The sequence below is a fragment of the Dermochelys coriacea genome, chromosome 14 (assembly GCF_009764565.3).
Source record: "Dermochelys coriacea isolate rDerCor1 chromosome 14, rDerCor1.pri.v4, whole genome shotgun sequence".
Classification (NCBI taxonomy): Eukaryota; Metazoa; Chordata; order Testudines; family Dermochelyidae; genus Dermochelys; species Dermochelys coriacea.
Window position 1 is genome coordinate 31,654,086 of NC_050081.1, and position 24,411 is coordinate 31,678,496.

Genomic DNA, 24,411 nt, shown 5'->3' on the forward strand with positions numbered 1-24,411 from the left:
GAAATACAAAGAGCACGACACTGGCAGGCTTTTCCGCAGCTGGACGGGGGGTGGCTGCTGAACCTCCAGTCAGAGGAGCTGCACCAACTGGGGGTGGGGTAATTTCACAGGAGAATGGCAGGGAAACGGCAGCAGGAGCTGTGGCCATTGGGATGAAGGCAGGCTCACCTACCCTCACCCCTGCCCGTCCAGGCTGACAGAACCAGCAGCACCATCAGAGAAGACGCTCTCCCCGCCCCAGGCTTTACACAAAATAATTCTTTATTGAGGATTTGTCCAAAGCCCTGAAGCCGAGAGTAGCAAAGCCAAGGCCTGTTCCTGGGGAGGGTGAACCTCACCATCTCTCTTCAGAGCCTCCGTGTTCCAGAGAAGGTGCTGTTGTCACAGTCCTCTTGGCCCATGGAGAGTCTGTGCTCTACTGACTGTGGTGTGGGGAGGCTGCGCAGAACTGCGGGGGCTTTGCCTCCCTGTCCTCATACTCTCAGAACCTGAGCAGGATTTCAGATCTTCTGCTACAGTCCCCCGCCATGGTTCAGTCATTATCGCCATCCCTCTGCTAAGCGTTTTATGTCCCATTCTCAGCAGAGTCCAGCTGGAAGGCAGGATCCTGCTGGGATCATCTCTGCCAACATCCCCCGTGGCTCAACCCCCAGACACAGATCCCGCTCGGCGTGGCCCGTTACTCGGCGGAGGCTGCAATAGGGGACACCGGTCCTTCCGCCTTCTCCATTTTGCAATGGCTTGGTGCAGGGATCTCCAGCTGCTCTGTGGCAAGTGGGCACGGCACATCCAGGCGGTCCTTGGTTGGTGTCTCCTCGGTGAGGCTGGGGAGCAGGGATGGCGCGTCCCTGTTGCTAGGTGCCGGCATTTCCGGCGTGGGCTGGGCTGGGCCGGCAGCCACCTCGGGATGGCTCTTGCTTTTGTGTGCGGTGACGTTGTCCTTCTTCTCAAACTTCTTGCCACAGATGTCACAGGAGAACAGGTAGAAGGAGTCGGCGTCATGCTTCTTCATGTGCCAGTTGAGGGAGGCCTTCTGACGGCAGGTGAAGCCACAGATCTCACACCTGTGGGTAGGGAAGGTGGTCAACAGGACAGTGTGGAGAAAATGGGGCAGGGAATCAGAGAGAGAAAAAGCTCAGAGTGGGATGCACAGAGGAGACAGGAACACAGGAATTGTGGGCTAATCTGGCCTGCATGTTAGGTCTGGTCCCGGGCTCTAATGGCTAGAGAACTGGATTAAAACCTGAAGCAGGAAGTTTAATCTCCCATCCAAAATTGCTATTGTTCATTATGGTTCTTCTCAATATTCTTGTTTCCACATAAATGTCCAATCCTTTTTTGGAATCTCACTAAATCTTTGGCCTCACCAACTTCCTGGCAATGAGTTCAACAGGCTAATTCATTACTCCCCAAACTTTTGAGGATCGTGCCCCGCCCGTACCTCTGTCCGCACCCCACCATGTCCTCCCCAGAGCCCAGGTTGGAGTGGTGCCGCAGCTTGGGGACTTTGGGGACCTCTGGTCTACAAGTATCTAATGGGTGTAGACATCAAGGGGGTGAGGGGGAGAGGCCTCCTTTGGGGTGAAGTTAGGAAGAGGGCCCAGACAGCCCTAGGGACTGTATCCACCAGAACTGGATCGATGGCAGCTAATCAGCCATTTCCACCTTTGGCCTCTCAGTGCTGCGATTCTTAGGGACAGAGAGAGCTCTGCGCAGAGGAAGAGACCCCAAGTCACAGAGCGAGCCAGTTGGGTTTGCTACTTACTGTATGGGTTTCTCCCCCGTGTGGATGCGTCTGTGGATGATCAAGTTGCTGCTGGTGCGGAAGGGGCGGGCGCAGTACTCACAGATGTAATCCCGTTTGTCTGCAGGGGGAAGGAGAGTGGATTACTGGCTGCACTGGGCAGCGGGATGTAGGGCAGGGCATTTTACCCAGATGGAAGCAAAGGTAGGGACGAGAGAAGGGCAGTAGGTCCCGGGGGCGAAAAGCAAGGGTGTGCCAGAGCAGATACTGGTAGTGCGTGCAGGGCTGGAATGACAGTGGGACCTGCAGGTTGGGACTGAGTGGCACAGTACTCACAGATGTAATCCCGTTTGTCTGCAGCAGGGAGGAGAATGGGTTACTGGTTGCACTGGGCAGCGGGATGTAGGGTAGGACATTTCACCCAGGTGGAAGCAAAGGTAGGGACGAGAGAAGGGCAGTAGGTCTAGGGGGCGAAAAGCAAGGGGGTGCCAGAGGGTTGGGATTGAGGAGCAGTGGCAAAATTGTGTGTGTAGGGGGAGCTCAGGACCAGACAGCAAAAGATTCTGTGGGTCCAGACTGAGATGCATTATTAGCAGCACTGGGTGTGGCTCCTGGGGCTAGAATAACAGTGCTGTTTGCAGGTCATGACTGAGAGACACCTGCAGAGCTGGGGTTGGGTGGGTGGGAATCCCAGGGCTAGAATAGTAATGGGGGCTGTGGATCAGGACTGGGGGGCATCGGCAAAGGTCTAAAGTGGGAGGGGGCCCAGCCCAGGGCTGGAATACCAGGGGGCCTGTGGGTTCAGATTGAGATGCATTGGCAGACCTGTGTGATTGTGGGGCTGGAATTGAGGGACATTTGGCAGATGATTGTGGAGGAGCCCCGGGCTGGGACTGAAGGGGAGCTGTGGGGCTGGATTGAGGGGTACTGGCAGAGGTGTGTGTGTGTGTGAGCGTGCGTGCATGCCCAGGACTGGACTAAAGCCCTCTGGATCTGGATTGAGGGGCCCTGAGAGAGCTGTGTGCATGCTGAGGTGAGGGGGAGGGGGAGACCAGCACTGTAGCAGAAGGCAGGTGCTCTGAGGCTTTAGCCCCTGTGCTCAGGCACACTGACCGCTGTGCAGCTTCTCGTGCTCCTTCAGGTGTTTCTTGAAGTTGAAGGACTTGCCACAGCTGGGCTCGGAGCAGGTGAAGGTCTTCTGGTGCACGTGCTGGTATTTCTTGTGATGCTGCCATTTGGGGGTGGGGGGGAAGCAGAGGGTAGGGTCAGCTGCCGCCCAGAGACCTCACAGTCCATCCTCCCTGGTTCAGAACTAACTGAGTGCCCTACCACAGAACTGGGAATCAGAGGGAATGCTTGGTTTGATTTTGGGGCTGGACCAGCAGCCCCAGTACTGGGGTCTCCCTGGTGCCACTCAGCTCTCCCTGTGGGACAGCAGAGGGAAGCCATAACTTTATGACCCATTCAGCCCCCAGCCTTTCTGTGGAGGCTGCAGCAAAGGCAGCCGACTGGATCATGTTCCAAAGTCAACTGCAGTCAGTGGGAATCTCACCATGGATGTCGATTGGCTCTGGGTTGGGGCCTTAGCCCTAATATAGAATCTTGTCCTGCTGGGAACTGAGGAGACCTGGACTCGTTTCACTGAACAGCCAGTCAGATGGGAGCGACCAGGGCATATGTGACAGCTCCCGTTTGGGCTGGGGATCGAAACAGGGATGCCCAGAATTAAAAGCATGAGTAGCTACAGACTGAACTATGGTAAGACTATCGCAGACTCCTAGTCTCTGGGGATCAGGCACCGAGAGGGACCCTTAACATATGTTCACCGGTGGGTCACACTGAACTGATCATCAAGCTGGGCTGATACCGTAATGGTTTTAGGCCATGTATCCCAACAGGGACCAGGCGGTGCCGGGGGCGGGTCAGATGCCTCTCCCCCAGGTCACTGTGTCACTCACGTTCAGGTACTGGCGGTTGGAGAAGATCTTACCGCAGCCCTCAAAGTCGCACAGGAGCATCTCGCGCTTGGTTGCCTTCCTGCAGAGAGGAGGGGATGAGGATCTTGCAGGTTATTGATGGAGCCAGGATGCAGTTCAGCAGCCCCTGGGTTCTCAAACCCTCCCTCATCCTCTCCATCTCCCCGCTGCAGGAGCAAGAGCCATGTCCTCTGCAGCCACCTCCCTGGATCTTTCCCTGCTCACCAGCGGCCTTCGTCACCTCTCCTCTGCGGCTTGTGACGTCTGGATAAAGCCCCCTTCATCTCCCTGCCTCTCCAGCTCCTTTCCAACCTCTTTTTCCCATCTGTGCCCATCTGCTCTGGTCTCTCAGTTAGCTGTGCAAAGTATTGGGGGTGGGGTGGTGGACAGATTGGACAAAGCACACCACTAGCAACGGGGAAGGTGGGTGGGTTGGGGGAGTTAAGGGGTGGGTCGCACGCCCTGTGGAAGACGCCAACTGATGGGTGTGGTGGAGATGTGAGAAACGCTAGGGAGTATCACTAGGCTGTGAGCCTATGCAAGGAGGGGGGTGGTTGCAAGGGGGAATGGACAGGAGACCAAGCGGCAAGAGAACTGCCCATCACTGGGGCCATTGAAAAGTATGTTAGGTAACTGGCTGTGGGAAGCAGTCCCTGGTGTGTGGCTCTGGGGCTAATGGGGCTTTTTCTCACCTCTAAGTCCAACTGGAATGGCACTGCCACCCCTATCAAGAGGCCAATCCAGACAGAGCGGGAGATCCCACCCCTGCCCAACTACTCCCCTTTGCAGGAGGCACCACCGGCTCTTAAGTGGAGTGGGGAGTCCAGCCGTGGGGAGCAGGGATACAAGGGAGTGGTACGCAGCCCAGCTCTACCATAAGGGCTCTAGGGCAGGGCAGCCAGCAGAGTCTTGGCCAGGGTTCCAGGCCAGCTTCCTACCTGATTCTCTTGGGGCCGATCTGCGCCACATCCTTGTTGCTCGGCTGTCCCCGCTTCTTGCGGCTGCAAAGGAAGAAACCAACTGATTGGGTGCTCCCAAAGGGCGGGGTGTCTCTCCTCCTCCTTTCTCCCCATGTAATCTTCCTCTCCCCTGGCCTGTGTTTTCCTTTTCTGTACACGCTTTCCCCATCTCCACCACGAACATCTCTCTTATCCCCTCATTGTGAGAAGGCATAGGAGATGAAGGCTGCCTGGCCTTCTCTGGGCAGGCATCTCCAGCTAATAACCTCTTCCTACAGGAAGGAGAATTCAGGGTGGTCACCCTAAGATTGCTCTGGCATCTTCCTGGACCTCCAAGCCTCACCGACACCCGTATGGACACACCAACGCCTCAAAGTTACGAACACCTCGGGAATGGAGGTTGTACGTAACTCTGAAATGTTCGTAACCTGTACAAAATGTCATGGTTCTTTCAAAAGTTTACCAGTGAACATTGACTTAATGCACCTTTGAAACTTTACTATGCAGAAAGAAAATGCTGCTTTCCATTTATTTTTTAACAGTTTACATTTTACACAGTACTGAATTGTATTTCCCCTTTTTTGGGTGGGGGGAGGTGTCTCTCTACTGTAGCCTGATTGTGTTCTTCTGGTTCCAAATGAGGTGACTGGTCAGTTTGTAACTCTGGTGTTCATAACTTTGAGGTTCTCCTGTAACTCTTAAAACACACAGTCAGCATCATGCCACAATATATCAATTGCTTTAAATCAAACTCTAAAATGTTCTCAGGCAGCATTTTTCGTACTTTGGCCTTTCTGGAAATTTTCAATGGATTTTTTTTTTGTTGGTTTGTGTGTACGTATGATGAAATGGATGTTTATTGACATTGAACAATAACAATCTAATCTTTCCAAGCCTAAATATACAGCAGGTGTGCTAGATACAGCTGAGCTCAGTGCCTTCCTGCTCCATAAGAGGTTCCAAGACTCACCGGATAGTAAGCCAGCAGAGGACAACTTGCACAATGTTACAATCGTTGGGTCTCTGTGATAGCATATTTTTCTATAAGTAACCTCAGTTTGTCTGGCATACAAAAACTATTACACATCGCAAGATCCTACATCTGTGTGTCTAACATGACAAGGAAAAAGAAACTGTACAATGCTCTATTTAGAAATAGTATGTGTTCATACAGTTAATAGACTACATTGGAACATTGTTGCACAAGAGGGCAGGGTTAAGGTTACATATGCAGCCTTTAACATTTGCCTGACTTCTGAGCACTCATGGTCATGGTTTTCCAGAGGAGATGAGCACTGCCTGCTCCCCTGACTTTCATCTAGAATCTCAAGTGCTCAGTGCTTCTGAAAATTAGGCCTTAGTGGTCAGTTTTTCAAGAGGACTTAGAAGCTCCCGAGCACCTGATGAACATTTGGCATAACCTAATGGCTTTTTTGGTATTAAATTTCCCAACTATTAATTAAAGTAAAAAGATGGACAAAACAATAACACCAAAGGAGAAAGCATCACTCTACAATTTCAAAGCTCTTATGGCTTGTAATAGAGATGTAAAGAAAATTTAACACCTACAATGCAGTGTGGACGTATTTGGTAAGACACCCTGAATGCGGTCATCCTAGGGTTCCTAAGCACTACGGTAATACAAATAATAATGAAATGATAATAAAATTTGACTAGATCAGTAGAACCCAGCTGCTCTTGAATAAGTCCATCGTTTGCATGATAAAAATAAAAAGCATTAAAAACCTTTAGAAAAATCCACTTTGGACATTAAATAAGAAGGAAAATGATTTTATTTCTGTACTGTTCAACAGTTATCTTAAATACCTACTCCTCACTGCACAAAATAACTACAAGTAAATACAATTATCCTATGTTTCAAACATGACTAAATTTTATTATTTACCAACAACAAAAAGTCTTTAAACACACTGTATTGCAAATAGGTATAATAGAGTTAAGAAAAAAGGATACAGTCATAATCACATTAATCTAATATTTTTAAACACAGAGAAAGTTTGGTCACGTATACTGTGAGAAAGTTCCTCCTCTACTTTGGTGAGTATTGTGCTTATTGGCGGATTTGTTTGCCTTGGAGCTTCACGGCAGTGCTCAGTTTGGCCGTTTTCGTGAATCCACTGTCCAGGTCTACTCTTCCTGTGTCTGACCAGGAGTTGGGAGATTTGGGGGAAACCCAGGCCCACTCTCTACTCCGGGTTCCAGCCCAGGGCCCTGTGGAATGTAGCTGTCTAGAGTGCCTCCTGGAACAGCTGTGTGACAGCTACTTCCCCATGGCCTCCTCCCAACACCTTCTTTATCCTCACCATAGGACCTTCCTCCTGGTGTCTGATAATGCTTATATTCCTCAGTCCTCCACTCTCAGCGTTCTCACTCTCAGCTCCTAGTGTCTCTTGCTCCCAGCTCCTTAAACACGCACCATAAACTGAAGTGAGCTCCTTTTTAAAACCCAGGTGCCCTGATTAGCCGGCCTTAATTGATTCTAGCAGCTTCTTGATTGGCTGCAGGTATTCTAATCAGCCTGTCTGTCTTAATTGTCTCCAGAAGGTTCCAGATTGTTCCGCAACCTTCCCTGTTACTTTACCCAGGGAAAAGGGACCTACTTAACCTGGGGCTAATATATCTGCCTTCTATTACTCTCCTGTAGCAATCTGGCCCAACCCTGTCACAATACTTAAGTTTGATCTAATTTAAAATGTTCTGTCTGCATTTTCTACCTTCCAAAGTAAATCTTGCAGCCACTTCACTTTGTTGTTTTTGGTCTGTGATGGAATGTCCTGAAAAGAGAAAGAAGTTAGAAAATAGCAAAACTGTCATTTTGGTGAAGAAAACAGATGTTAAAAATCACGGACGATCTGCCATGTTCACTATGTAAGATGCAGGCTATGCAGCTTACTTTGCAAGTGCAAGTTGAGGCTGCTCAACACTTTGCAATACTGTATATTGCACACATGTATTGTCATCAGATTGGGACGACGGTACTTACAGAAGGAGATGAGAGTCATCTGCGAAGGAACACACACTCCAGTATGCGACGTGCTCTTGATACTCTTTCTCTTGCTCCTCTGATATTTTTTTTCCTGTCTCCATGTCCCTAGCTGCTGGTATCATAATGGCTACAGCAAAAACCACACATCAATGTGTAATTTATTTGATCAAAACCATTACTTCCTTTAAACCTTAAAGGGACACCACAAACAAGTTCAGTCAATCTTTAAAATGCATGAAAAGTTAGGGTGCTCTACATTTGATTTCAGTGGGAGTCTGATATGTATCCTACTTAGTTAGGCACGTTTGAAAATCCCACTAAGCACTTACACACCTTTGAAAATCTGGCCCTAAATGACTATTAACACAGTGCTCTCAAATGCACAAAGTAAAGAAACTGAGGGAAAAAAAGATTTAGAGGGAAATAATCTTTTTATTTCCAGTGATTTTAGAGATTAGTTGTAGGTAGAAAGTTTTCAGACACAAGCATGATTTTTGAGTAGATGGTGTCCCTCTAATGGTAAAATTAAAATGCTGCAGGGAGAGGAAGGGGGAGTGCAAATTAAATATATAATTTACCATTATTGTCTGCTGTGCTTCGATTAATGCCTCCAGAAATTGTTCTCTTCTGGTAGCAAATTGTTACTTAATTTCACAGCCCCTGTAAAACAGACATTAATAGATTTTCAGTGTAGAATTGAAGTCATGAAAACATCTAGAAATGAAAAAGACAGAAGATCCTTTCCAGTGCATGTTAATACTTACTTGGTATATGTTTGGGTGTATATTTTTGGGGCTTCTTTCTCCCATAACTCCCACAAAAACATATAATCATGAAGAGATAGTTGAGGATTGAAGACTGTTCACACTTAATTCAGCTAATTCCAAAGGAAATGCTTTACACCTCCCTATGTAATAAAAACATTAGAAAGTCTGGAAAGACAGAGTTAGGGTTTATAACTAATTCCTGGTGTTCAAGGCCGCAGTTCAACAAGAGACTTAAGCATATGCTTCTTTTTAGGCATATAATTAGGCCCACTGACTTCTATGGGACTATCCATGTGTGTAAGCACAGGCACCATTGTCAGCCCTTGTGATTTTATTGAGAGTCTTGTGATATTTGGTGTTTTTCTTAAAGCCCCAGCTCCTAGACTCAAGTGACCACCGGCGTTTATTTAGATAAAATGTAAATTTCTAGCCCACACACTTGGAAAAAAAAACACATTGAAAATGTGTCCTGAGTGTGACCTAAAGGCTCACAAACCAGAAGAGAAATTTAAAGAACCTATAAATTTAATATTAGAAAAATTAAAAAAAAACCCCACACCACCCAAATCAAATACTCATGATTTTTGAGATGCGACTCATTACTTCTGTACACTTGAGATCGGCAGTACTGACTTTTATTTTGGTGACTTGGAGCCTAATCATTCACTAGGACATGACACAACTCGCAGTGATTTATTGCAGGCATTCCTCTCACTTCAATGAAGGTTGCATTAGGCTCAGTCACCCCAAGCAATTTCCAACACCCACCCAATCTTAACTTGGCTTCCTTGGATCTTCAGAGATTAACTCAACTATCAACATCATAGTACTGAAACCAACACATCTTGTCAGCAATGAGCAAATTTTCAGCATCATTTATCTAGAAATGTAATAACAGAGGGCTCTTCAATCTAACAGACAAAGGTATAACAAGATCCAAAAGCTGGAAATTGAAGCTAGACAAATACAGATTATTAATAAGGCACATTTTTAACAAGGAGGGTAATTAACCCTTGGAACAACTTGCCAAGGGTTGTGGTGGATTTTCCATCACTGGCAATCTTTAAATCAAGATTGGATGTTTTTCTAAAAGATTTGCTCTAATGCACACAAGAATTAATTCAGGGAAGTCCAATGGCCAGCATTATGCAAGAGGTTGGACTAGATGATCACAATGGTCCCTTCTGGCTTTATAAGATAAGAAACAATACGCTAATGCATACATCATTTTCTACATAAAAGTATTACAAATTCACACTTGCAGCTTCAGTGTAGAGAACCAGACACTTCACTGCTGAATATTTATTATCATTCTGTGATGGAACCTTACGAAAACTACAGCATTAGTTTACTCCTGGGAGAATTCTGAGCCACTGCGCAAGTGCAGAATTAGTGTCTCCCGGAGATATTTTTTCCCCCTGTAGAATAATTGATTCTGATGGGGAGGTGAAGGGAGACTGCAATTACACTTTTCACCCACTAGGGGCTGATGTGATGCCAGAAGAGAGGGCAGCAAGCTCACCGGTTAGAGCAACCAGCCACGGAGAGGGAGGAGACAGAGGCTGCCTTCCTCACAGTGCCCTGCCAGGTGAGGAGGCATGGGATATGGAGGAGGGCAGAGCGGGGCACATGGTGTTGCTGGGGTGGGTCACACAGACTGATGTTCCAGAGGGATAGTTGGGAGGGACAGACTGGGGTGGGAGCACAGGAGCTAGTGGGTGACAACTTTGAGCCCAGGGCCGAATAGGAAGTGGGGGTGCAGGGCCACATGGAGACGGGGGGTGGGGGAGGAAGGATGCAGGGCCACATGGGGACATATGCAGAAATGCATGGCTGAATGGGGACTGGGGATGCAGGGACACATGGAGACAGAGGCAGATGTGCCTGACTGAATGGGAGAGGCATAGGGAGAGGTTCCCCAACAACTCCCCACTCTGCACAAAAAACCTGTTCCATACTTCTTCCACCCACCTCCACCAATCCTCCAGATTCACTTCCAGGCTCCTTCCCAGCAATTACTTCCCTCTCCCTCAGCTCCTTCATTACCCCTGAAATCCCCAAGCCTTTGCACTGCTTCTCAACAGTGCGGGAAATACATTTCTGTATTGTAGTTTAAATGAATTATGATCAAAGTTCTGTATTAATATGCCCGGTAAAGAATCTATTTGTCAAAAACATTTCCCGAATCTTTTTTGTTGTTGTCTGTATTGGTTACAGACGTACTTGCTTATGGGTATTTGAAAAAATTACCAAAATAATTGAAACTGGCACGATTATACTGTATTACTTTGACAAATAAATATGCAGAATTTTAAAATATCGTGCACAGAATTTTTAATATTTTGGTGCAAAATTTCCCCAGGAGTAATTACACCGCTACAGACTAAGGACCAATGCTGTGGGGAGAACTCTGATATATCAATCCTCCATTGATGGTAGGGATCTTATGCCGTTGGTATAAGTTAGAGCAGTTGAGGAGCTCTCTAAGTTATGCAGAGAGCAGACGGCGCAGGATCAGGGAGCTGCAACTGGTTCCCTGACACTCCCCTGCATTGAATGGAACTGTGACGTGGGCAAACTTCAGCCCTACTATTTCTCTCTCTCTACCGAACACTAGTACGCTTGTGTCCCTCGCGTCCCCTAGTTCCATCACTGGCTCCATTGCCATTGAAGTCAATGGAAGATCTCTATTAAGGTCAACGGGATTTGCTCAGGTCCTCACATGGCTCCCATCATAGTGGCTAAGCATCCTCCGTGAGTAGCTCTAGCTAGGTATACAGAAGCATTCTTCCATCAACCTAGCTGCGTCTAATCAGGGGCTAAGTTGGCATAGCTATGGCGCTTAGGGGTGAGACATTTTTCACACCCCTGAGTGATGTAGCCATGTCGATTGTTACATTTTAAGTGTAGACCAGGCCTGAGGACACCCAGCGTGGTGTGGAAGACAGCTCTGCGCTGGAATTGGCTGTGGTTTGGTCTGGTGCTGTTGACAGAGGTCTGTAGTTACAGAGCACAGGACAGCCCCACACCACGCCCTCGGGCCTCTAGATTAGCAAGCATTCGAAAGCTCTGGGGTTGGAAAATGCAATCACTTCTCAGATGAGCGCAGAATCACTTGGATGATCAAGCTGAGATTGAGAAGGAGAGGTTGACATCAGTTCGTCTCTCACCCACTTCTCACCTTCCTTTCTCCTCTCCCTACGCGCTCAGGCCTCTCCCTCCTCACCTGGATTGGCCCCTCTTCCTGTATTCCCCCTCACCTGGATTGCACTGCCTTCTCCTCAGAGGGGCTGCCATTGGCTGGACTTGTCTCGGTAGGCAGCTGTGCACCCTTTACGGGTCTCTTGCGGCTCTTGTTCTGGCTTTGTTCTCTTTTCAGCTCAGAGTCACTGGATGGATGAGATGGACATAGAAACTGGTTACAACCTGTGAGGGGGGCTCTCTAATGCAGGTGAAGCTAGACATGGGAAACAGAGGGAAAGCAACCCAATGCCACTCAGGGAAAGGCACGTAGACTAATAGCATCTCCTCCAAGCCAGCACTAAAGGAATCAATGCATTATTCCACGTTCACGTCAAGTTAGAGCTGAGAGTTTAGTCACACAACAGTCAGGGTTAGATTTGTCAGAACAGCCTTTTCTCTGCAGAGTATGTTTAACAAATGGGTCTCTCATTTCCAGTATCAGGATAAAGTCACAAGGAAGTTTGGGAGGAAGGATGGGATTGTGATTAAGGTACAAGACTGGATGGCAGAACACCTGGGTTCTGTTCCTAGCTCTGAAACTGACTCACTGTGTGGGTGAAATAAGGGCCTTTGTCTATCCCCCTTGTGGCAAGATGGGGAGCTACACCAACTTGGCTCCAACCCCTTATGCTGTCACATCCAACTCTAAAAAAGAAAAGGAGTACTTGTGGCACCTTAGAAACTAACAAATTATTTGAGCATAAGCTTTTGTGAGCTACAGCTCACTTCATCGGATGCACCCAACTCTGTGTTCGTCAAGTCCTTGTTACAACCTGACTTTTCCTGCCAGATCTTCAGCAGTCCTTTGGCTCCTTCAGGGTAATGGGGAGTCAGAAGTTCCATGGCTCTAGTAGGCGTTACTCAGCCCTAAGTCTCCTTCATTTAGAACCTTCTTCTCCATAAGCCCCGGCTGGAGTATGCAGGGGAGCCCAGGCCAGCCCAATTCATCGGGTTCAGTTCAGGGCCCGTTTGGATCAGCCAGAACCAGTCTTTGTGAGCCCCTTGCTGCTACCTCCTGCCTGTAGGTTTGCCATGCTTCTGTCTCTTTGGAATGTTAGCCAAAACACTCTCTAGCAGCTGCCTTTCCTCTTGGGAACTCCCCTTCTAACTGAGGTCCTTACTTTTTTTTTTATCATGCCCAGGTGCTTCCCTGCCTAATTAACTGCCTCCCAGTACCCCCGGGTGAACCTGAGCTGCCTCATTCCTCACTGTGGAGCCTGTCAGAGCTGGGCTGGGGCCCTGAGCCTTCAAAGGGCCATCTACCCTCTGACAGTGCAGTGGGCAAACCCCTTCCCCTCCTCTTACCAGAATGAAAATAAGGTCCCTGCCCTGGGGAATGTACAATTCCAGGGCTGGATTCTGATCTCACTCATACAACTGAGAATTAGGAGCATATGCTCTCAGCAGTGGTGTTTATGAGCATCCTGCAGTACCACAGCTGCATGTGAAATCAGAATGAGGCCCTAATTATGCCAGCAAAGTGTTGGCAACCACAAAGCAGGGAGGAGGTGGGAAAGGGCAGGGATCCAGGAAAAGCTACGGAGAGAGACACCTTGTTCTGTATGCGCCCTGTGGGTTCCTGGATTAATTGTTAATGTACGAAAGGGCCACGGAAAGTGAAGGGACAGAAGAGCAGGGCTGTACAATTACATCAGAAAGAACATACACAGATTCTTCGTAAAGTGCCAGACTTCGGTCCAGCCTGGCAGCCCTTCAGAGAGCAGTGCAGTCAGCTCCCTCCCAGCCCAGCTCTAGCTTCCCTTACCTGTCCAGCGAGGGGTGGTAATTCTCATCGCGCAGGTCGTCAGTGTAAGTGAGGTCATCTTCTTCGGTGAGGTCTTCATCCTTGTCTTGTTCCTCTTTGGGCTCAGGCACCTCCTCTGGTTTATCCTCCAATCCTGGCGCACTGCAAGAATCAGATGTCAAGAGAGGAGGTTGGATGGAAGTGCATCTCCCTGAGCCATGGCTCTGAGGGGAAGTCTCTGAGGGCTCTGTGGGTCCTGATCCCACCATCTCTCCTCATAGCCTGATGGCCATCCTGTCTACATGGCCTTGTCAGTCACTGGCCTCTCTGCTGAAGCTGTTCACAACAGGGCTGATGCGTAATAATAGGGATGGGGCAAGACTGTCCCACTGGGAACTGGCTTGAGAACTCAGCAGTTAATTTTCATACCGGATGTTGTCAGAGGGAGGTGACTCTAGGGTCATCACACTGCTGGGGATACAGGACAGCTCTTCTCTAGTCCCAGGAGCTTAGGCGCAGGGGATAGGTGAGCACCAGGGACAGATGATAAGAGCCACCATCACTCACCTCTCCGCTCTATCCCTTCTATGCCAGCCTCTGCTTCTGCCAGGGGAGCTGTGGGGAGAGAAACTAGGTGCAGTCAGTTGAAGGGTGAGATGGACCACGAAGCAGAGATCTGCAGAGAAGGAACAGGGAAGGAAGGGGCAAGTTGTGGGAGAGAGGGTGCAGGGAGGGTTTGGGAGGAGAGAGGAACGCAGAGTGAGAAGGCCCCCAGGAAGGGAACTAAATCCTCATTCAGGGTATAAACCACACTAACAGCACCAGAGAAAGGGGGCTAGGAAGAAACTATAACAAGTTGTTCCATAATTGTCGAAAAGGGGGTTTCTTGCCCTCCTATGAAGCACTTGATACTAGACACTGAGGAATAAAGAGCTAGACGGACCCTGGTCTTATCTGTTCTGGCAGTTTCTGTGTTCCAGCACCTCCAATGTGCTTGGCTGGACATCTGCTCTTGTTTCTCCACAGCTGGGGGACACCCACAGCCACCTCTCCCTTCGGGACCTCCAAGCATTAGAAAACTTCACAGAAGGCAGGATACAGCTGCCAACTCGGTCAGCAGTGTGAATAGCATAGGATGCCTGCCCTGGCTCCCAATTCACTCCCAGGACAGATGTGGATCTGAAAAGTTCTCCATGGAACTTGGGCCCTCGTCACTAAAAAGACCTGCCTCTCTCCCCATGAATAGCAGGGAGACGCTGGGTGCTTTTACTAAAGCCACATCATCACTCAAGCCAGCGACCTGGTCGGTTGCAACACAGTTAAAAGATGTAACAAAGAGGAGACCTACCCACATTCCTAGAACGGGGCCCCGGGACTCAGTGACTCACTCTTGTCCCTGTAACTGACTTAAATCTCTGAACCGTCCAAGGGCTTCAGCCTGGTTTTTAGGGTAATGGTTAGTCCTCAAGCTGTAGTGTGATGGGGCCTGGGATGCCAATGTTGGGAACATTTGGGTGTTGGGGTCCTGGCAAGGTGGGTTCCTGCCTCTTCAACTCATTTCTCGTCTTGACTCGAAGGGGCCTGAATCTGCTGACTGATGGTCAGGCTCCTGTACTGTCCACAGGTGGGGGCGAATGTAGGGGGACAGGACTAGTTTAGAGGAGGGTGGTTATTATTAATAGATTACTATCATCCACTGGGGATGGGAGCAAGACTCCATGGGTGTGCTCGTTTGCTTAACAGGGTCCAGCCTGATCACTTCAGATAGGGAGGGGGTGGTGTGGGGTGGAGGAAGGGCTATCTGAACTTGGTATTTCCAATGTACAGGGGGGAGCCAGCTAGCCCTGTAGTATGGGCTGGGAAGTGCCATGGGGAATTTGGAGTCAATGGGGGACAGAAATCAGGGCCAGTGGGAGGAGGGAGGGAGGAATCCCAGGTTTGGCTGGTCAGGAGGAGAAGGTTGTGGGGGGCCCTGGGAAGGGAGGCTGGTCAGCTGCATCCATTGTGCCCACCACATGCTTGCATGGGGGATCCGGGAGACAGGGGGGTCCTGCCTCACTCCCCTCCCTCACCTGCGTCAGTGTCAGTGCTCCCTTCTCCTCGCTCTCCACCGTGGGTCCATGATGGCTGGCGGTTGATGGAGCTGCCATTCTCTCCACCACTGCACTGTCCCCAATGGGCTGGGCTCCACCTTAACCACTGTCCCAGAGGAGTCCTGGCAAGTGCTGCCTGCGGAGCGAAGCGCCTGCGGCTGGTAACTGGGGAAGGTGGTGGGCTGGGCCCTGAGCTGGCTCCTCTTCCTTGCGTTGGGAAGTGGCTTTGCCGGGCAGCGAGCTACGTCCCTGTGGCTGTCTTTCCGGTGCAGGGGGACCCCAGGAGAAGGTGTGTCCAGCCATGCACTCCCAGACTAGACTTCCTGGGGCTCCTTGTCACCTGGTGAGGGGGTCTTCACATTGGGCTAAAGCTGCACTCTGGCTGTGAACATGAGACAGAATGACCAGGTGCTGCAGGGCATCCTTGGGGAGGGCGCTGGGATCTGAGCATCCTGCCCTGGGGGAGAGAGAGGGAAACTACATGTAACCACAGGGTGCCCCTAGCACCATATAACAATGTCCATCCCTGCCTATAACCCAAGCCCCACGGGGAACACTGCACCATCCCAACATTTACCCCAACCTCTCCATATAATCCTACCCCTGAGGGAGCCACAGTACCACCCCCTCCTCCCCCCATAACCCAACTTCCTGGTCGTGTGACTCTAAGCACCCCTGTATTCATACACTCCCACACTACTGGAATAACCTTTATACACCATATGCCTTATGAGGTATCATTTGAAAACTAATAACTCACTGATCATTAATATTCTTGTGTGATGTATGGACATGATGTGCACATAGAGTTATGGATATAGACTATAATTGTGACTAAAGTATGTTTAAATGAGACATGTCAGGGGGAGTTGTAACAAGGTCTGCCCTAGAGCAAAGGAATATGTTTGCTTCTCTGACCAGCAGCTATCAAGCCAACAAGTGGGGAAGAGACTGCATGGGTCTATGCCCAAGCAGGAGAGAGAAGCTTGGTCCAGGTTTTACTTTTCAAAAAATATATTGCCAAGTTCACTGATCTATAAAGATGGGGTTGAGGGTGTTTGAACCTCAAGTGATAAGCCAATTGAATCAACTGGATTGTATACAATATTACCGACAGTACCAGGAGGTGTGAGCCGGTATGACATCGTGCATCAACTATGGAAAGGGACTGAAAGACTTTTGTCCATTGGACCATATGAACTGGGAACCATAAACTCACTGAACATTAATCCCATCAAATGAGGGTAAATCCACCCTCATCATCATATCCACTCATTATACTCCACACCTGAACTTAGCCATTATATGAACACCATACCCCCATATCTCAATGTCTGTACTTTGACCCGTTAAACTGTTACCCCAATCGGGAGATTGCAGATTAGTATTCCTTACGCTACCCATTCCTATACCGAATTTCGCACAACCTTGATAATCTGTACCTTATTCCCTGATAACCAGAAACTTCTATGCTTAAACTGTGTACCGTTTTCTTTTTACTTCAACATCATCTTCATAAAATTATTAAATCTGTTAAAAGTGCATAGAGTGAGGTCTTTTCTGAAAGCTAGTAACACACTGGTAAACTGGTAATATCATTGTGAAATGTATGTATAAACACAATATGAGAAAATATGGATACTTAATGATATCATGCTTTAAAGTCTGTGGTCAAACAGGGTACAAACAGGTCCCTACCCAGACAGGAGCTAGGTAGCTCTCTACCCGTTTGCGAAGCGAAATTAAGCAAGCTGTGACCAAAAACAATGGAAGCCCTATTTACATAGAATCAGCAAGGGGGATGGGAAGTCCACAGGATGGAAAGAACTATGAGGTCACTCTGCCTCTTGACACAAAGTCATTGAACTTTGGAAGATATAAGCAAAGAGAGAGAAGCCATGTCTGGCATCCCCTCACTGGACAGTCACAGGGAACAGAACTCTTACAAGCTGAGAAAGATGGGCCCTTCAACCCAGGGAAGGGTTTAAATCTCTGGAAACCGAGTATAGGCGAGAACCTGATTAGGCAAAGATCTTCACCTAGGGAGACAAGGAAAGCTAATATCTTGTACTTCTGTGGAAGGTCCTGACCGAAGTGAACCACGGCTTTGAAGAAGGAAGCTTGGTGAGAAAAAACATTTTGAATAAAAACCTGTACCTCGCTAGATTCAGTTTTAGACTTTTCAATCCACGTTTTCACTTTTATTTGCTTGTTTCCCTTGTCTAACTGTATTCCTTTCACTTGGCATCACTTAACCTATGTCCTGCTAATAAACTTGTTTGATTTTTATTATAAACCAACTCAGTGCTGTTTGCAGGGAAGAGTGTATTTATCCTGGTTAATAAACTGTGATGTACTTTTGTTTCTTCAAGGAACAAGCTGACCATTATTTCTCTGAACCTGTCCAGGAGAGGGCTTGACATTGCAGAGCACATAGTTTTTGGGAAAATTCAGGACTGGGGAGAGCGTTGGGCTCAACTTGCTGGTTGTAACCAAGACTGGTGGAAGACAGAGTAAGACTCGCTGCTGGGGTCAGAGCCGCTGAACCCAGGCTGTCTAGCACACAGACACTCAGAATGTAAGCTGCATACTTGTAGGCTGGCTGTGAGCATCCCAGGCTGTGGGCTACAGCAGCAAAGCGCTGTACAGGATCCAGGGTTGCAGGACAAGCGGTGACACAACCCCTTACTGGTCTGGATCACACCCAACCCTTTGACAGTGGTGTAGTCAAAATAAGATTTATACACAGCTTGCTATTTTAACTGAGATTTGCACTCCAAGCACTAGTAGAATAGTTTTAAGTATTTTTCAGGTGAAAAGGCTGGGGAGAGTCAAAGAAAGGTTACAGTTTTATTGTTTTATGTTTATTTCAGGGAAGGAAATAGAACAAAGGAAAGCATGAAGATGAGTCACAAGCAGAAAAGGCAGTAGGAGAAAAGAAGCAGATGCTGAGCTCACCAAGAAGCAATCAAAATAGCTGTATGCACAGTGAGGTCTGTCAGCAGCTAATCAGAAGCAAACGGAGTTAGTGGTCATGCTGCACTCATATGCCATAAGGAAGGATGGGGCACCTGCTCCAAACCAGAGGCCAGAGCGGGTCCCTTTTTCTCCTACAGGGCATGCTTGTAGGATGGCTGTGAGCATCCCAGGCTGTGCACTGCAAAGCATAGGCGCCCAAGCCCCCTTTGTCCCTGGCCCCGCCCCAACTCCACCCCTGCCCCGCCCCCATTCCAACCCCTTCCCCAAATCCCTGCCCTGACCCCGCCTCTTCCTCCTCCCCCACACGAGCTTGTTACGCTGTGAAACAGCTGTTTTGTGGCAGCAAGCGCTAGGAGGTAGGCGGAGAAGCAGGGATGCAGGTATGCTCAGGGGAGGAGAGCTTGGCTGCCGGTGGGTGCAGAGCATCCACTAATTTTTTCCCCATGGGTTCTCCAGCCCTGGAGCATCCACAGAGTTGGCATCTATGCTGCAAAGCACTGTAGGACACCCAGGGTTGCAGGGCAAGTGGGATACAACCTCTTACTGGTCTGGATTGTACTCTGAACTCCATGACAGGGGGCCACAGCACCACCCCCCTAATTAACTCTAACCCCCTGTGATTGTATGTACAAACCCTACGCTGGGGAACAGAGGGTTAAGGACCATCTGTGGGCCCTGGAGGCCCACCCAGCTTCATCTGCTGGGTGTGCTCGCAATACACGTGGAGCTTGAAAGGGCACTGCACAGCTCAGCCTGGGTGGTCAGTGCAAGGGAGCAGACCTTCCCTGGTAGCTCCTGCAGGGATACAGCAGGAGTTCCACACGGCCTGAAGAAGGTCTCAGTACGGAGCTGCAGGCCACCATCAGAGAGACAGCAGAGTGAGGGTGAGGAATCTCCGGACCCCTTGCAGTTGAATACATGTTGCAAGTCAATAACCAGGCCCCCACTGGGCCTCTGGAGAGGCAGAGGGCACTGTAGGAAGAAACCTAGGGAACAGACTTAGTGATACCCACATATTGAATTACCAGTCCCAGGGTCAAAACCAAGTGGAGCGGTGGGCCTAGGTTCCCCCGCTGCCAACCCAGACTTGAGCCACTGGGTGCTACTGCTAAACCATAGACTTGAGCCACAAGGGGGTATAGAGAGTTAGTGCCCCAAACACAAGGCGATCCCCCCATCATGCCCAGTCATATAAACCAGCACCACACGGGGCTGAAGCACAGTCGATCCCCACCATGTAATCCTTCTCCCTGACATGACTGTCACTAAAGGGGGGATCCCCCCACTGCACCTCCCTTTTTAGGACACTCAAAGCTGCATACCCCTCCCCACAAGGAGAAGTGCGTGCAGCATCGCAGAGACCCAATTTGGGCAGGAGAGGTGCCTACCTGCACTCAGGACGCAGCCCTGTGAAGTGTACCTGCAGCAGAGAGAGGTGGGAACAGAAGGTGAGATATTGAGTGGGCAGGGAGGGAACCCTGAAAACACAGATCCTGCACCCCCTGGCTGAGCCCATCCACCCAGAAAACAAAAGGGAACCTGCTCCATGACCTCCATCAGCCCACCCCAAAATCTCAACCACCACATGGGACAGGCATCAAGGTCAGACGCCAGTTAGGGTGCAATGGGGGAAATTGGGGGAAAGGACATAGTGGAGCTTGTCAGGGTAATTGGTGGGGGCATGACTGAGACAGCAGGAACCTGAGGATCTGGGAGGGATGCACAAGGGGCTCTGTGGGGAAATGGGGGCTGTGAGGAGGGTGGGCCCTGTTAGGTCCTATGGGAGGAGAAGGAAGTGGAGGGGGGGGGTCTGTAGAATGGACATAGGAGACCCTTGATTTCTTTCACAGTCCACCTCCCACACACCTTCCCCTATCTCCCACATCCTGGCCCCTACTGTGGGACTAGTACTCCCATCCCTCCCTCTCACTCCTCACCTGTCTATCAGGTACTTAGCCAGCTGGGAGTGCAGGGAGAATCCCAGCTGCTCCTTGAGCCGGCACCACTGCTCCAGGTGGCCCCCGATGCGGATGCGGCACTTGCTGCGCCGGGCGTCCAGCTCCTTGCGCTTCTGTTTGCGGATGCACTCAGAGGCCTGCTGGCGACCCTGCCGCCTCTGCTCCATCCTCCCACCAAGGATGCTGCCTGCCTGAGAGTGGGGAGAGAGAAACTAGGGAGTGAGCTGCAAACCCCTCGGGACTGCACAGAGGAAGTGGGGTGGAGATCCTGTCTGCGGTACAGTGGGAGGCACATTGAGACAGATACAGGGGGCAGTGAACCCAGCTACGGCATTACTGGGGGTGAGGAAAGTGTCTGAGAATTCAACTAATAAAGACTGTACCCACCAAAAGAAATAGTGCGTGGGGTGAGATGGGTAAGTCAGGAAAAGGCAAGGGGAATATCCCAGGAAGAAAGGGGTTGGGGGGGGGGGAAGGATTATCACCTCGTTAGGGTCCAGAGGAATAAGGGGTGTGGGGGACAAGCCTCCCAGAGAGATTCTCAAAGGCCTCTTCCCTCTCCTGCTGTATTAGTTTGTCTAAAAGTAATCGGTTTCATCAATAACACCCAACCCCTTTCCCACCAAAGGAGTAAATCGATCTATTCGTTCCTTTTTCAGAGCCCTTGACTTGCTGCTCCCCGCAATGCATCCCTGGGACCCCCTGTGCCCTGCCCTTCTCACCTCATGGGGGACAGTGGTACCCAATGCCCCACTCCAGCCTGCCCCAGGAACATTCCCTGAACAAATCCAGGGCCAGGCCCCACACCCGTCCTGCACCAGGCACATTGAGACAGATACAGGGGGCAATGAGTCACCTCGGCCCTGGGCTGCCCAGGAACCATACAGCCCTAGAGCTGCCACCCCACGCTGCCTGCCCTCCCCCCTCCATGGCCCCTCAGGCCTTCCTCCCACCAAAGCCCCTCCTCAGCTCCGCCCACCGCCCCACCCTTACTCCTCAGACCCATCCTGACCCACCCATTACAGCCCATCCCTTTTTCCTCAACCCACCCATCACCATAGTCCCTCCAGTATTCATCAGCCCCGCCCCTGCCCCTCCCACCAGAGCCCCTCCCCTTCTCAGACCCATCCCTGTTCATCCCAACATAGCCCCGCCTCAGCTCCACCCATCACCCCGTCCCTTTTCCTCAACCCCGCCTCTGCCCCGTCAGAGCCCTGCTCCTGCCCTCTTCCACCGGGCTCTCGCCTCTATGGCCCCTCCCCCACGGCCCGGATCACCCTCCCCTTCCCTCAAGCCGCGCTTCCCGCCGGGCGCCTCTGGCCAATTAGAGCGAGGCGCGCGGCAGGAGCGGCCGTTGTGCGGCGAGAGGTGGGGGCGCGCGCTAATCCCCCTTTCCTTCCCCCCTCCCCAACCGCCTCTTGCGTTTTTTCCGCCGCGGTACCTTAAAGTGGGCCCCGTCGGGGCAGCACCGGGCCCCGCTCCGTACCCCCGAGCCCTTCACCCCTTTCCTTGAGCTTACCCCGAGGAGGGGAGGGCCCACTCTGGGGCCGTGTCCCCTTTAAGAGACAGACCCCTCCTCCCCCATCGCTTACACAGCGCTGGCTGAGACCGTGACAAGATGGCGTCACACCACCAACTCCACAAGCTCGGAAGGAGCGCGCATGCGCCGCGGACACTCTCCGGCCGACAGAGGGAGAGTGTTGCCCGGTGCATCACGGGAAATGGAGTTCTGCGCGCAGGGCCTGACGGGTTTTGGCGTCTCCAGCTCACGGCCGAAGGGCACCTTGGCTCTCGCAGGGGCATCATGGGAGTTACAGCATTTATCCATGCTGGAGTTAAATGTCCTCGTCTTTCTTCCTACCCTGATGCATGATGGGAACTGTAGTCTTTTGCCCGTGGTGCATGATGGGAGCTGTAGTCCTCAGGCTCCCATTCAGCAAGGGACTTAGGCACCTGTCTGACTGGGAGCACATGAATACTCTTGGTTGTAACGGTGCTATGCATGCATTGAAATATACTCCTGAGGGAATTCTGCATCACTGCTGCAGAATTCATGTCTCCTGCAGATTCTTTGCTTCCCCACAGAAAAATGACTTTGATGGGGAAGCAAAGGGAAGCAAGAGTGGTCACACGCCCTTCCCCAGCAGTGCAAGCAGGGTGGTTTGGGCACCATGAGCAGCTGGTAGAGATGTAAATCGCTGCCTGGAGGAGGGGGCACTGAGCTGTTTGTGTGGTGTGTGTGTGTGTGAGAGAGAGTGTCCCTCTCACTCGCTATGCTCAATGTGAAAGGCAAGGCTTTGGGGTGTTTTGAGGAGGTAGGCATGGGGCAGGCTCTGTCTCCACAGGCAGAACAGAATGTGCAGCCTGCCTGCTTAGTGAATTGTTCCCATTGTCTTTGTGAATTACTGCAGGAATATAAACAGGTGTAAACGTTTTAAGGCTCCTTTACTTTGCCAGAGTGGTGTAAAGGACAGTACGGCCTTATAAATGCTTATGCTGCTTTAGTGATTAGAACTGGTCTAAATTTTTGGACTGAAAAAATTTCCCATCAGAATGTGCTCCAAGAACTGTTTGCTACTGACCTTTCTGGAGATGGTCAGTAGCCATATAAATTGGGTTTGATTCCCCTGTGTTCACTTGCTTTCAGTTGCCTATGATGTAACACTGAACATATGACTTTATGTATTTATTGACTAATACTAGAAGTAAAGGATCATCTAGCTACATTACTATTAGACAAAGGGGTTTGGCGATTTCCTCCAATGCTCCCCACTCCAATTCTCTATAAATTGTATTGTAGCTGAAATAAATTACCTATATTATTGAAACCAGTGTGATTATACTGCATTATTTTGACAAAACATGCAGAATTTTTAATTTTTGGCAAAGAATTCCCCCAGGAGTATTAAGTACCTTCCTGAACTGAGGCCTTAAAGAGGCCGGAAATGCAGCTCAATGACCCCATCATCCTCTGTTGGGGCAGGATTTTCTGGTCTCAAAAAGGAAACGGAAACTATAGCCTGGCCTGTATCTAAAACTTAAAGGAGTGTTGCTCTGCCAGCCAAAAAGCCAAAATCCATGCCTCACTGCTGTACTTATACCTTTCCCCATAGCCGCTCTCTTCAGTGGAGCAAGAGGCTGTGCAGGTGGTTGTGGTGCTGGCCTGTGAAGGAAAAGAGGTCAGATTGAATCTTTGTTCTGCAATGGGCTTTCTGAGTGCCCATGGGCAAGTCACTTAGCTTTTCTGTGTCTCAGTTCCCCGTCGGAAAGTGGGGATAATAGCACAGCCCTGCCTCACAGCTATGGCGAGAATAGGTAGATGAAAGATTGTAAAGCGCTTGGAGGTTTACTGATGAAATGCCTCTCTAAGAAATAGACATAACGGTAACAAGGTCTTGGTTTCCATGTCCTTTTCAGGAGCCTGCCCCTTTGACCTTTAGGGAAGCGTCAGTGAGGTCCCTGGAAGGGGTGGTGAAAAAGAGACAGCTATCCCCGCCCACTGCCACAAATCCTTCTGTACAGAGAAGGCATGCATAAATGGCTCTCTCTGAGTATGTCTACTCTCGAAGTGCAGATATAGCTTAGGCCTTGTCTAGACTATAAGAATTCTACTGGTGTAGCAAGCAAAAGCACCATGCCAGTATAAGCTGTGTTTACACTAGGAGGGTCTGCCAGAACAGTTATGTTAGCAAACCTTTTCTAGTGTAGACAAAGCCTAAGGCTCCAATTCTGTAATTGGATGATACATTTCATGGTCAGAAGGGACCATTATGATCGTCTAGTCTGACCCCCTGCACAACGCAGGCCACGGAATCTCACCCCCAACTCCTGTAACAAACCCCTAACTGATGTCTGAGCTATTGAAGTCCTCAAATTGTGGTTTAAAGACTTCAAAGTGCAGAGAATGCTCCAGCAAGTGACCCATGCCCCACGCTGCAGAG

At 49.9% G+C, this 24,411-nt stretch overlaps 1 protein-coding gene and 1 long non-coding RNA gene across 2 annotated transcripts; both read right to left on the bottom strand.

The window, feature by feature from the left end:
* Positions 1-243: 243 nt before the first annotated feature.
* Positions 244-22,299, bottom strand: LOC119842526 (zinc finger protein 692-like). Its single transcript, XM_043497165.1, is given in 18 exon segments — positions 244-1,064; positions 1,766-1,865; positions 2,858-2,972; positions 3,703-3,781; positions 4,659-4,721; positions 11,714-11,842; positions 13,462-13,602; positions 14,004-14,055; positions 15,513-15,552; positions 15,555-15,625; positions 15,628-15,660; positions 15,663-15,740; positions 15,743-15,868; positions 15,871-15,899; positions 15,901-15,990; positions 19,897-19,932; positions 20,450-20,657; positions 22,063-22,299. Coding segments are annotated over 18 exon segments (1,989 nt in total). The 5' UTR covers positions 22,277-22,299; the 3' UTR covers positions 244-679.
* On the bottom strand, positions 7,778-11,617 carry LOC122456634. The gene is made up of 3 exons (XR_006275615.1): positions 8,451-11,617; positions 8,265-8,346; positions 7,778-7,813 (listed from the first exon to the last, which is right to left on the bottom strand). It is a non-coding gene; the product is annotated as an uncharacterized LOC122456634 (long non-coding RNA).
* Positions 22,300-24,411: the final 2,112 nt, after the last annotated feature.